Genomic DNA, 11734 nt, shown 5'->3' on the forward strand with positions numbered 1-11734 from the left:
GCTGCGTGGGGGCGCCCGGGGGCCTGGGGGCGCGACACCCCTCCGCTCCGGGGGCCGAAGCTCGCGTGGGGCCGCGGCGACGCGCCTTCCTCCTGCCTGCCCTTCTTTGTGTCTGCGATCCCGTGTCATTTCCGAGCGCGCTTCTGTTTTAATGGGTATAGCGAGAGGTCGTAAGAAGAGCCGGCCGGTCCTGGTGGTCACCCCAAACGCGACTGCATCCTGTTCTCAGGTCCAGGCCAGGCATCCCTCCCAGGCCCAGGATGGCCTTGCCCCGTGATCCTGGGGAGGCCTTTGTGGGGGGATCGGGCTGCATGCGCCCTGTTTGCCGGAGGTGGGAGTGAGGTGGTCGCATTGCAGCAGCCACCAGGCTTGTTAAAAGCCACAGTTCGGTTTCAATGCCTTTCCTTCCCCAGTCCACATATTCTGTGTTCTAGGTGGTTGGTAAGGAATGTGACAATTAGAAAAGGCCTCTTGAGAGTCGATTTCCCAAATGACAGCATTTTCAGTAACTTAGAGAATGCTTTCTGGGAAAGTACTGCATGGTGCGTAGTAAAAGAAGCCAGGTATGAGGAGTCCCTCAGGGACTTTGAGGGGTCCTTAGTGTGAGCTCCAGCCCCAGTGGTTACCAGGACTCTTGGAAGGCCCAGCCCTTGCGGGAGCTGCGCAGGCCCCGCTTGTCCACTAAAATGGCTAAACAGAACCGGTCTCGTTTCAGATGCCAAAGTAATGCCCCTCTCTCCCCCAGATTTGCTTGTTACAAATTGCAAAGTGTGAAACCAGCTGAGTATTTGGGGCACTTCGTCCTCATTTAGTCTTCACTGCAACCCTATGAAGTGCTCCTTAATGGGAAAATACTGGGAAAGGTAATTCTGAAGTAATATGATGACAGTAATACTGTCTTTGTTTGGGCACCTGCTGTGGCCCCATGTCTTACATGAATTCATTCGCATTTAATGGATGGGGAAACAGGCTTGGAAGGGTGAAGGAAGGTGCTCAAGGTCATGCGGTTGGCGGCAGTGATCAGAGAGGTGATGGTTCAGACGCGGGCCTGCTGCTGTACCCCGTCTGCAGGCCGCCCGGGTCCTCGGCCTGTGCACGTGTGGTTGCTGTGCTGTCACTGACGCTGGTTCATGTCTTCTAATAGGTACATGGGTGACCTGCCATGTTTTATTCCAGACACACCTTCACGACCCTCAGTGGTCATTTCCGAAGGCTCATCTTGATACTGGATACAATCGAGTCGAAGCCTTCAGCACAGGTTTTGATCGATGGCCCTTTCTAGCTAACGTAGCTTTCGAGAAAGCCAGGGGGCTTCCCGGGCCAGGTTGTTGGCGTGTCTGGCTGTCCTTGCAGCATCCTCCAGCTCTGTGAGCAGCACGGCCGGCCGGCCTGTCCCCGCAGGAACACGCTCGGTCGCGGATCTTGGTCTTTTCTTTGTTCTCATAAAACACGTGTCTGTTGAGGTGGGATGTTTTCCTTTTCAGCTGGCAAATCGTACACTTAATTCAGGAGTCGAATGCCCTTGTCTTTGCCTTTAGCACTGTTCAGACCATGCACACGGTGTTGACCCCGCCATCAGATGCATCCGACAGGCTCCCCATCCCTCACACCTTCCTTTCTGACTCTGCACCAGGTCCAGCTCCTCCCCCTCCCCCACTACTTGTCCCCCCAGCTCTAGGTAGCTTGTCGTGGAAACCTTAACATCGAGAGCGAAACTTTGATCCTTCCCTGTGTAAAATGTTCCTGCTAACCCACAAATAAGCCTGCCTGTGTGCATCTCTGGGCTGCCACTTAGGCCGTCAGGACGCCTCTCCTCCATGGCCCAGATCTCCCCTGTCCTTGGCCACGCAGATGGCAGGCACCCTTTATAAAACACTTTCCTCGATCCCCCCAGCCCCAGACTTCCTGTCCTCAGGGCGCCCACAGCACGTGGCTCAGCCGGTCATGGCGTTTTTCTTAACTACCCTGGTCTCACAGCCTCTGCTGGCGTCTTACTTGTACCTGCTGGAGTGAGCCCTGCCTGTCTGGGGTCCGCAGGCCTCTGCCACACCGGGCCCCACGTAGTCCCTTCACAGACGACGCCCTTCCCCTCTCCCTCCTGCCTGAGTCCGTGTCGCCTGTGGCCCCCGCATGGAGAGAAGGTCCTGCTCATTTGCCCTGGCTTACTGCTTTTTCCCTGACCCTTCGCTGGGTCATCAGACCACCCCGTACAACTCAGCTCGTGGGGCGGTGCGGCACATACCGTTCGCCGCTGTCTCATTGGTGTTGGTCTTGTCTTCCCAGCAGGATACATGGTGAACTGCTCAGGGTGGGCACTTGGACCTACTAAATGAGTGGCTTGCAAACGTTTTTTGAGCTGATACCCTCCCCACCCCCCACACCCATTAGATAATTTGAGACTCAGCACACAAATAAGACCCGGTTTAGAACTGAAACAAACTGACTTATGTGCACCCTTATATGTTTTACTGTTTGGTTTTGTTTTTTTTTTAAATGCTGGCACTGATTTGCCACCAGAACTTTGAAGAACCCCGTTCTAAATTCCCTTGTGGATTATACAGGGCGTTGGAATCTGTCGTAGTCGCTCACACGGGTGATTTATACTGATGAGCCCAACAATGAATGGCATTGTCACTTGGGTTAAACCCGGAGGCTTCCAGACTTGATGCCATGAGAGTTCCAAGAAGAGAGGGCACTTCGGACGGAGGCTGGGAATGTCCTGACACTTGCCCGGCACACGCACAGGGCTCGCACTTTAGCGGGTAGCCATCACCATCTGTCACCTCATCTCGTCACGGGGGTCCTCACAGTCGCTACCTTTTTACGGGTGAGGAGACAGGCTGAGACAGGAGCACGATGATTTACCCAAGGCCAGAGCCGGGACCGAGAACTAAGTCTCGTCGCTTCGAGAGCCCCAGCCCTCGCCACGTCACAGGCCGACCCCAGTGATGGCTGAGAAGGCACAGATGGAAGTTGTTTTTCCGGCGACTTTTTATCCACGGCTGCCCCCCCACCCCCACTCTCCCACCCCCAAGGACCCTTAGAGTGAATAGCCCTCTTTCTTGTTCATGAGGTCGCTTTGTCTGGTTTTGGAAAACGAGCTCACTGTTGACGCCTCCAGGCAGCTGTGGGAGAACTAGGTTCGGATCGGGACCTGTGACAACTCTCGGTGCCATTCATGTCCGGATGCCGCTTGGCATCCGGAAAGGGCTCCCTCTGGGGTCTCGGGTGTGGGCAGGGTGCGCCAGGCCTCCTCCGCCCTTTTTTCTTTTTAATCGTGCGGTGCTCCGTGTGATTGACACGTAGGTATTTGCCCTGCATCTGTGCTGAATTCAGCATCACAGCTTTTCGTCATAGTGGAGAAGCTTTATTTAGACCGAACGTGAATGATTAAATTACTTCTGGATCGTGGCTGCGAGTGGCTTTCGTGAGTTCCGGAGTGGCAGGCTGCTGAGAAGCGCAGAGCCAGACTGCTTGGCGTCTGATCCCAGCTCCCCCCTGGGTGTCGTGGACATCTCTGGGCCTCCACCTTCCGGCCTGTGGCGTGGGGACGAAGCCTCCCTCGGGACTAGTGCGCAGGGGAAAGTGCGCAAACTGGATGTGTATGAAGCCCCGGAGACGCGCTGGCTCGTGAACCGCGGCCACTGCGGCCAGTGCCTGGTGGCCGCGAGCTCTGGGCCCTGACTGCAGAGATGGCAGAGGCCTGGTTTTTCTGGTCATGAGTAGAGACCTTTAGTTCCTTTGACTGCGCCTGTTCACGTCTGCGGTGTTCGCAGACCTTGCTGGGCTCCCTGGGCGTTGTTTGGCGCTAGAGCATTTTCTGCGTCTTACGGTTGTGTCAGGTCTGAGGGGAAGACGGGTGATGGCCCCAGCAGCCAGGGCTGTGCTCGCGGCCGCACAGGCCTCTCCCCGTTCCCCTGCCCCTCTGGGACTTGCGGGTCCCTCTTGGCAGATGTGGAAATGAGGCCCAGGGGTTCTAAGGGCTTTGCTGGAGGGCACAGCCAGTTCTTGGCGGCTCTGAATTTGCTCCCCGACCTGTCTGGCTCCAGAAGGCCGCACTTAACCCGCGTGCGACTCGGCCTTTTTCCCCTGGAACCCCGCACCTGTCTGTCTGTTTTCGCAGAGGAGGTTGGGCTCCAAGAGGCAGAGCGCAGGGTCTTGCAGGTCCAGCCCCTCGCCGCCGTGTGCTGGAGGGCAGGTCACTTCACTTGGAACCTCTGTTACCGTACACATCTTGAAAATGGATGACACTCGCCATAGAGCTCGTTGTGGACATAAAGTGAGAATGTGTGTAAAACACACAAAAGTACATGGAAATGGGCCTCCAGATTCTGGAACATCTAACTTTGGGCTGATGTCTTTGGCCTTGGCATGTAGTTCGCTGGACCAGGGTCAGCAGCTGAGTAGCAGCGCATGGGCTTTCGTTACTGATTCTCGTTAACATGCAACATGCCTCGGACTCTTTCTCAACACACAGCTTTTGGTAGGTTTCCTATAAAAATGCAGGGTTTTGACATCCAGGCTCTGGGTCGGAAGCTTCCTGGTGGCTGGTGCTGTGTTATAGTGGGCTACCTAGCACATGTGTGGGTGCTCGGATGTTTGAGTCGATGGGAAAGGGAGTCTGTTTTCTCAGTTTGGGGTAAGTGGGGATCATTTCAGTATTTTAACGGACCCACTTTAAGTCAGGGCCAGCAGCGTTAAGATACTTAATCAGCCTGTGTGTTTTGAGGAGTTCGTTATTCCTTTCCACTTATAGAAGCCTCTGTAGGCCTTGCTGGCTGAGAATAATTGCTTGCCAAATCATTTTACCAGTAACACCCTCTTGGCAGCTACTGTCAGTAAAATTCATTTAGCAATTATTCCACTCGTGATAGGCTTTTGTTGTTATCTGGAATGATTCCTTAAATCTTAGTTTAACGACTGACTTGTCCTGTCTTCCCAGCTGGATCGTTTTCTCTTCAGGGAAGGTCCCGAGAACCTTGTCTACATTGGTAACAAGAATATGTTTTATTTTTGCCTTTTTAATTTGCAAAGAGCTACGGGTACACACGCTCTCACACACACACAATTTCAGAAGCCGGACTCTGGTGCCAGGTTGCTTGACTCTGCTGGACTCTTCCGGTTGGGTGTTTGGAATGTGGGTCAGCAGGTGTGACTGAGCTTTTCACGGTTCCGGTCCACGGGACAAATTAGTGACCCGGGAGTACAAAGGCTGTTCTCACATTTCCAGGCAATGGCACAGTTGTTTATGTAACAGCTCGCAGTGACGGCTCATGCAAAGATGTTAAGGATTTCTTTTTTGATGTTTCTTTAAGAAAACATAATAGCTTTAACCATCTTTATGCAAAAGATTTTTAACCTGTTCCTTATTTCAGAATAGATTTAAAAGGCTAACAAAAATACATAAAATGCCATGGCATAAAAGGGAGTGGATTCGAAGTTTAGGATGGGCCCACGTGGGTATGCTAGAACTGGCTGCTGCTCTGGCTCCCAGCTTCCCAGGGGCCACGATAATGACCCATTGTAATTACAGTGTTCAGAAAATGCTCCCGTAACCCAGGACAAGCAGAGGAGACCTGACACGACGTTCGTGGGCCCTCGTCAGGGGCAGCTGGGAGGATGAGGTCCTTAGGGACTTCCCCGCCACACGGGGAGTGCACGGTCTTCGTGTCGTGAAGCGATGGCCCGGGCTGCAGAGCTGTAGGAGCCCTTGCCTCGGTAGTGTTTCCTTCTGAATAACAAGAAATGTTTTCAGTGCATCACTCTCAAAGTCAACTTAAAGGACTTCATAACAAAAAACGCTCTTGCTCTCAGAAGGGCTTCGTAATATCGGAGCTGGCCAGGCCCTGGGGGTCACACCTGGTTTCTTTGTCCTAGGAATATGAAGACAAGGCTGGACGACCTAGCAAGCCGCCCTCTCCAAAGCAGAATGTGAGGAAGAACCTTGATTTCGAGCCACTTTCCACCACCGCACTCATCCTGGAAGACAGACCAGCGTGAGTCTTAAGAGCCTGTAGAGAGTGTTTGCTTTGGCAGATCAGTAGAACTTGCTAATTGCCTTTTCATTAGAAGAGTAACTAGGATCACAAGAGGGACGAAGAGCAAGCCTTGTCACTCGTTAAAAAGCTGAGTTCCTCCTTATGCCCTACGTTAATAACATGAGTTCTGGAACAGTAGCGAATGACTAATCTGGGAGATTGTCCTTTAACATAGGAGTTTGGCTCAGGATTTTCCATTCAGGTGATTTTTCATTTTAATGTAGCTTTTTTTTTTACACCTACAGCACCTGGTCTTCCTAGGTGGTCTCCCATCCAAGTACTGGCCAGGCCCGACCCTGCTTAGCTTCTGAGATCAGACGGGATCGGGCACGTTCAGGGTGGCGTGGCCGTACACTTAATTTAGTATTTAACAATGCTTAGACAGCTATTGTAATTAGAGACCGGCTTGTAACCGTGAGAAAACACTGGGAAGCGTGCTCTGCAGTGGCTGTGGGGTAGCACCCCAGGATTGCAGAGCAAGGCCTGCGCTTAGCCCCTGGCTTGTGTGGGATCTGCAGGAAGCAGGATCTTAGCAGGTCCGTCCTGGTTCCCACGTACTTGATGAGATCGGCCTTGACGGAGGGTGTACCAATTGTGTTTGAGGACCGTAGTGGGAGAAGGGGCTTGCTCCGTGGTGCCAGGCCACACTTGCTTAAGTTTCCATAGAGCATTGTGTTAGTAAATAACATTTGAAGTGTTCGTTTTGTTTCTCCAGTAATTTTATTTGATATTTATAATGGTGAAAAGTCATTTATTTTCTATCAAGAAATCTCCCGGCGAAGCCAGCTGAAGAAGCTCAGAAGCACCGACAGCAGTATGAAGAGATGGTGGTCCAGGCCAAAAAACGAGGTAACGAGTTCCCACGTGCACCGTCACGTAAGGCAGCACGAGAGTCTGTGTCTTCCTGGGCGTGTTTACCGTCTAGAGCCCGAGAACCTGAACTTTGAGGAATGCTTTAATATTTTGAAATTGATAGGTTTCCATCAAACACGTGTTTGTACTGAGTCTGCACTTCCGGGAGCTGTGTGTAAGTAACGACTCTGTGAATCGACGCCGGGCAAGATGGCAGTGGTGCAGGGCGACGGCGCTGGCCGGGAGGAGGCCTCGCCGGCAGGGTGGGCGGGCCCCCGGGTGGGCTCCATTTTGCTTGTTCCCAGGAAGCTGTGATGGGATTTGGTAAAATCCCTTGCAGAAGCTAAACCGCTGTGATTCTAGCATGTGTAAAAAGTATGTGTGATAAACATGGAACGTGCTACCACATGGATGGGCGGGTGACCCCTGAGGATGTTGTGGTCAGTGAAGTGAGCCGGTCACAGAAGGACAAGTACCACATGGCTCCACTTACGTGGGAGTCGCAGAGGAGTCAGATTCACAGAGACCAGGGGCGGGGGGAGGGGGCACGGGGCTCGTCACTCATCGGGGACAGAGTTCCAGTTCATAAAGATGAGAAAGTCTGGAGATGGATGGTGGTGATGGCTGCGCGACAACGTGAAAGCTTGATGCCGCCGATGGTGCGCTGAAAGTGGTTAAAACGGTTAATTTTATGTTATGTGTATTTCATAATAAAACAATACAGAAAAGCGTATGTCCCTTGAATGCATGGTATTTCTCAGAATCGCTGTCTGCACGGAGCGCGATGCTTACGCTGTGAGCAGTGAGGGCAGGGGGTGCACGCGGGGCTCCATGCGGGGCTCCATGCGGGGCTCCGGTGCTCTGTCTGGTAAATCTCTGTTTCTCGATGGAGGCGGTAGTTTCGCAGGTTCGTCGGTTTTTGTGATAATTGGTTATGTTTTATTCTATACCTTTCCGTGTGCGTGTTATTCTCTAAAAGCTTATGAGAAGTGGGTGACGCCCCAGCACTGTAGACTCCACACGGCATGGACGGGTCCGGGAGGGGGGCCCCCCGCCCCCGCACGGCCGTTCTCCTGGGTTTCTGCAGCATGGCTCTGTGAGAAAAATCTCCTTGTTTGAAAATGGTGGAAATTAGTTAACAGATGTTTTCTTCTTCTTCTCGATTGTGATTTCTAGAGCTGAAAGAAGCCCAGAGGAGGAAAAAGCAGCTGGAAGAAAGGTGCAGATTAGAAGAAAACATCGGAAATGCTGTCCTCACCTGGAATAACGAGATTCTGCCTAATTGGGAAACAATGTAAGCTGTGACATAGTGGCCACCTCTAGACTGTAAATGGCTTTTTCTAGGGTCTATAGGCAGCAGTGGTCATAACCATAGCTCATATCACAGCCCTCGATGAAGCGGCCTCAGAGGTTTAAGTCACAGTCTCCCTCCCGCTGCCCTGGTTCAGGCCTCATTCTTTACCGGCTCCTGTGACAGCTCCCGCCTCCCTCCCCTCCCCCTCCAGTGTATCATCTCAGCAGCCGGAGCCATCTTCTGAAGCCCCAGTCTGTGTCACTGCCCTACTTAAAGTTTCAGTAACTTTCTGTGACCGTAAAATGTGACTTCCTTTCTCTGTAGCCCCAACTTCTGTCTCTCCGTCGCGCGGACAGAGCCCTCTCTGTGGGGAGCCTCGGGGCCTTTGCTGGTCCCAGTCCCGCCTGGCGTGCCAACGCCCCGTAACTCCGCATCCGGCCCCCTCTGCCCTTTAAGGCTCGGGCGTCCTTGGGGAAGACGCCCTGGCCTCTCTGCTTCTGTCCTCTGTCGGAGGGTGGGCCCTGGGTCTTCCTTGGTGCCAGGCCCCTGTGGCCAGCACTAGCAGTCCGGCAGCTGTGGTCATCCGTACACCCGGGGGACAACTGTAGGTCTTCATCCTGTGCGTTGGGGATGGGTCGGGCAGTGTGGACGGCAGTCCCAGGGTTAGCACAGAGGCGGGCGGCTCCTTTGGGGCCTGTCCCCGTCAGCAGGAGCTGCCGAGGAGCTTGGATGCCGGTTTCCCTTCTGCCCTGGTCCCATTTAACCTGAGCCGAGTGACGAGACGTTGGGGACGCACATCCTGTCATTACCGGGGGTCAGGTGGCCCTGTTGATCCCATCAGGTTTCTTATGAAAAGAGGTTCAATTTTTGACAGGTTCGGGCCCACGTTTCTGGGCGGTGTCTTTCTCAGGCTGGACACAGGGAACGCTCTTTCCCAGTGGGCCCCGCTAACACAAGTCAAGGTCCTCAGAACCGTTGGGCCGCCTCCCTGGGTGGCTGCAGAACCCCACCCTGGTCCAGCCCCACTGGTGCTCGATGTGGCCCAGATGCACGCACTGGCCCAGCAGCTGCTCGTGATGCACCAGCTGAGTGGCAGGCACGTGCGGGGGTGTCTGTGTCACCCCTCACGGTCCTCAGGACAGCCCTTCGGGGCGGGGTGGGGGCTTCCATCATCTCGATGGTAGAGGGGAGGGTGCCAGATCAGAGGGAAGTGATTCACGTGGGATGCACTGGGAAGCGTGGACTCGGGTGTGACCTGGTCTGCAGTCTCGGCCTATGCTCCCGCACTGCGCTGCGTGGAGAACCCCGGGGAGCGTTTGGCACCTCGTCCCACCGGCTGGCGGTGTGTCCCCGTGAGCAGCAGACCTCAGCCCCTTGCGCCGCTCGGCGTGTGCTGAGTCAGCAGAGTCCTGCCGTGGGGGTGGGGCAGCGGGCCTGAGTGCACCGCCTGCGCGTGCGGCGTGGTGCGCCGGCTGCCAGCTGCTCCTGGGGTCCACCCTCCGCGCAGCTCTGCAGCAGTGCCTCCTGGCCCCCCGTGGCGCGCCCGGCTGGCGCAGTCCCCACAGCAGCACGGTTACGTCCCGTCACTGCGCCTTCTGCTCAGAAGCTGCCTCCCACCCGCCGTGCGCTCGTGTCGCTGCTGGTCGCTGAGGCTCCGGCGGCAGACCCGCGTCCCGGGCCCCTCTGCTTTGCGGTGCCCCCGCTCGCACAGTGTCTAGCTGCCCGGTAGTTGTAGGTAGCCGTCGAGCTGGTCTCTGAGCTCCCAGGGCGGGGGCCACGACATGCAGCCGCGCCCCGCTCCTGCGGTTTGCAGCCCAGCTCGGCGACAGTGGCTACTTCACTGAGAGCAGGTTCATGAACTCGCGTTTCCTTTTCCGTGCAGGTGGTGCTCTCGAAAAGTTCGAGATTTGTGGTGGCAGGGGATCCCTCCCAGCGTGAGAGGCAAAGTCTGGAGCTTAGCCATCGGCAACGAGTTAAACATCACCCACGGTGAGCTGCTCGCGCGACCCTGGGCCCAGGGGACTCAGCCCCCGGCCTGTGGCTTCTCCTGCTCCGCCCTCCCTGGCTGGGAGAAAGGCAGCCATCAGCACAAAGATGTGTGTCTCCTGAGAGGCCAGGTGACCCTCCTCCAGGGGGCCTCAGTCCCCGGTAGTTCAGGTAGTTCAGAGAAGACGCCCGCCTTCTTCCTTCCACCTGAAGAGACACACAGCTCATACGGGGCTGACATCGTCATCATGGCACCCACGGGCGGAGTCACGTCCGGATCCGTTCTCAAAGCCTGGGGAAAGCAGGCCTTGATGGGGCGTGAAGGTGGAGGGGAGGTGGGCGTGCTTTCTGTGGAGGTGTACCATGCTCGGGGTGCTGTGGTTTTTTGCAGCATTTTTTCCCAGGGAGCTTGTACATAGGCACCTCAGTGGGGCGACACACTGCACTCGGACTGGGTGCTCAAGGTTCTAGTAGCTTCAGTTCAGGAGGGGAGATGAGGGCTGTGCTCACCCTTCTCGGGGCGTTTGCCTCGCCGTCGGCGTCCGCTCCTCCTCCACCTGCGCCCGGGAGAAGCCGCCCCACGCGCTCAGACTTGCAGTTCAGTGCTTAATATGTGGCAGTCATTACCTGTTACTTTTTGGTCCCTGTCTGCAGCTTGCACCTGGCACTCCGTCATCTTCAGGTTTTTAATAGCCGGTAAACGCTTGCGGAGCTGATGGTGGCAATTTTTACCCTGTCGAAGGCCTTTGACTTTAAAGCAGGTCGATCGGTATCTTCTCCGTGTAGCTGGGTTCACATTCCTATTACTGTTGTCATCTGGTAGGACTTCCGTCTGCCCCACGACTGCAGCCTCGGCCCGTCAGTGTTCTTGTCTGGAGTAATGCCAGCCGGTCGGGTGGATGGCGGCCGGTTTCTCTGTGTAGTGACCTCCTCAAGGCTCCGTTTTTGGCTAATCCGAACCTGCCAAAAATTGAAGCTCTTTTCGTAAGAAGATTTATAACATCAACCTTGTAGAGATACGTAGTTTCTAAAAAGTGTCTCCAGAAGGAGAGGTTCGGAGAGACTGCTGAGCGCTTCTCTCTGGACGCCGGCACTTGGACCGTTTCACCCTGAGGCCATCAGCGTCTGCGCTGTAACTTGGATAGTCCTTTGGGAAGTGGTCCCCGGTGGTCGGTGGGCAGCGGAGTGCACAGTTGTTTTCCTCCGTCTCCTACCAAAACGATCAAAGTGAAGCCCGCCTCCAGGCGACCGAGTGCGGGCAGAGGGTCCCCTGAACTGCCCTGGCGGAGGAGCGGACTGTAAGCCAGGACCCCCACGGGGCCGGGAAACGGCCGTTGCTCAGGCCTCTACCTCTTGGGGCGCAGTCGTGTTATTAGACTCGGACCGCGTGTTAGTGGGGAACAGGCAGTGCCTGGCGAGCCCGGGTGCTCTGCTTTATCTCCCGAAAGTAGTGATGGCAAAAATAACGTGGCGAAAACTCTCTGGGCAGCTGCGGGTCAAGTCTTAGTGATGGAGCGGTGACCGTTCGTGACCCAGGACTGCGTGTGGCGGGGGGCCCGGGGGT

At 55.2% G+C, this 11734-nt stretch overlaps 1 protein-coding gene and 1 pseudogene across 3 annotated transcripts in view; one reads left to right on the forward strand and one right to left on the reverse strand.

Moving 5' to 3' along the window:
• Nucleotides 1-11734, forward strand: part of TBC1D14 (TBC1 domain family member 14) — an 83739-nt gene that overhangs the window by 51376 nt on the left and 20629 nt on the right. For all 3 annotated transcript variants that reach the window (XM_015594945.2, XM_025051708.1, XM_025051709.1), the window contains 4 exons: nt 5878-5996; nt 6805-6887; nt 8067-8184; nt 10067-10173. In XM_015594945.2, coding sequence (XP_015450431.1) covers nt 5878-5996; nt 6805-6887; nt 8067-8184; nt 10067-10173 — 427 coding nt within the window. The remainder of the gene's footprint in view (nt 1-5877; nt 5997-6804; nt 6888-8066; nt 8185-10066; nt 10174-11734) is intronic.
• Nucleotides 6275-6393, reverse strand: LOC112485740 (annotated as a pseudogene).

Source organism: Pteropus alecto, unplaced genomic scaffold (assembly GCF_000325575.1).
Source record: "Pteropus alecto unplaced genomic scaffold, ASM32557v1 scaffold5, whole genome shotgun sequence".
NCBI classification, from domain to species: domain Eukaryota; kingdom Metazoa; phylum Chordata; class Mammalia; order Chiroptera; family Pteropodidae; genus Pteropus; species Pteropus alecto.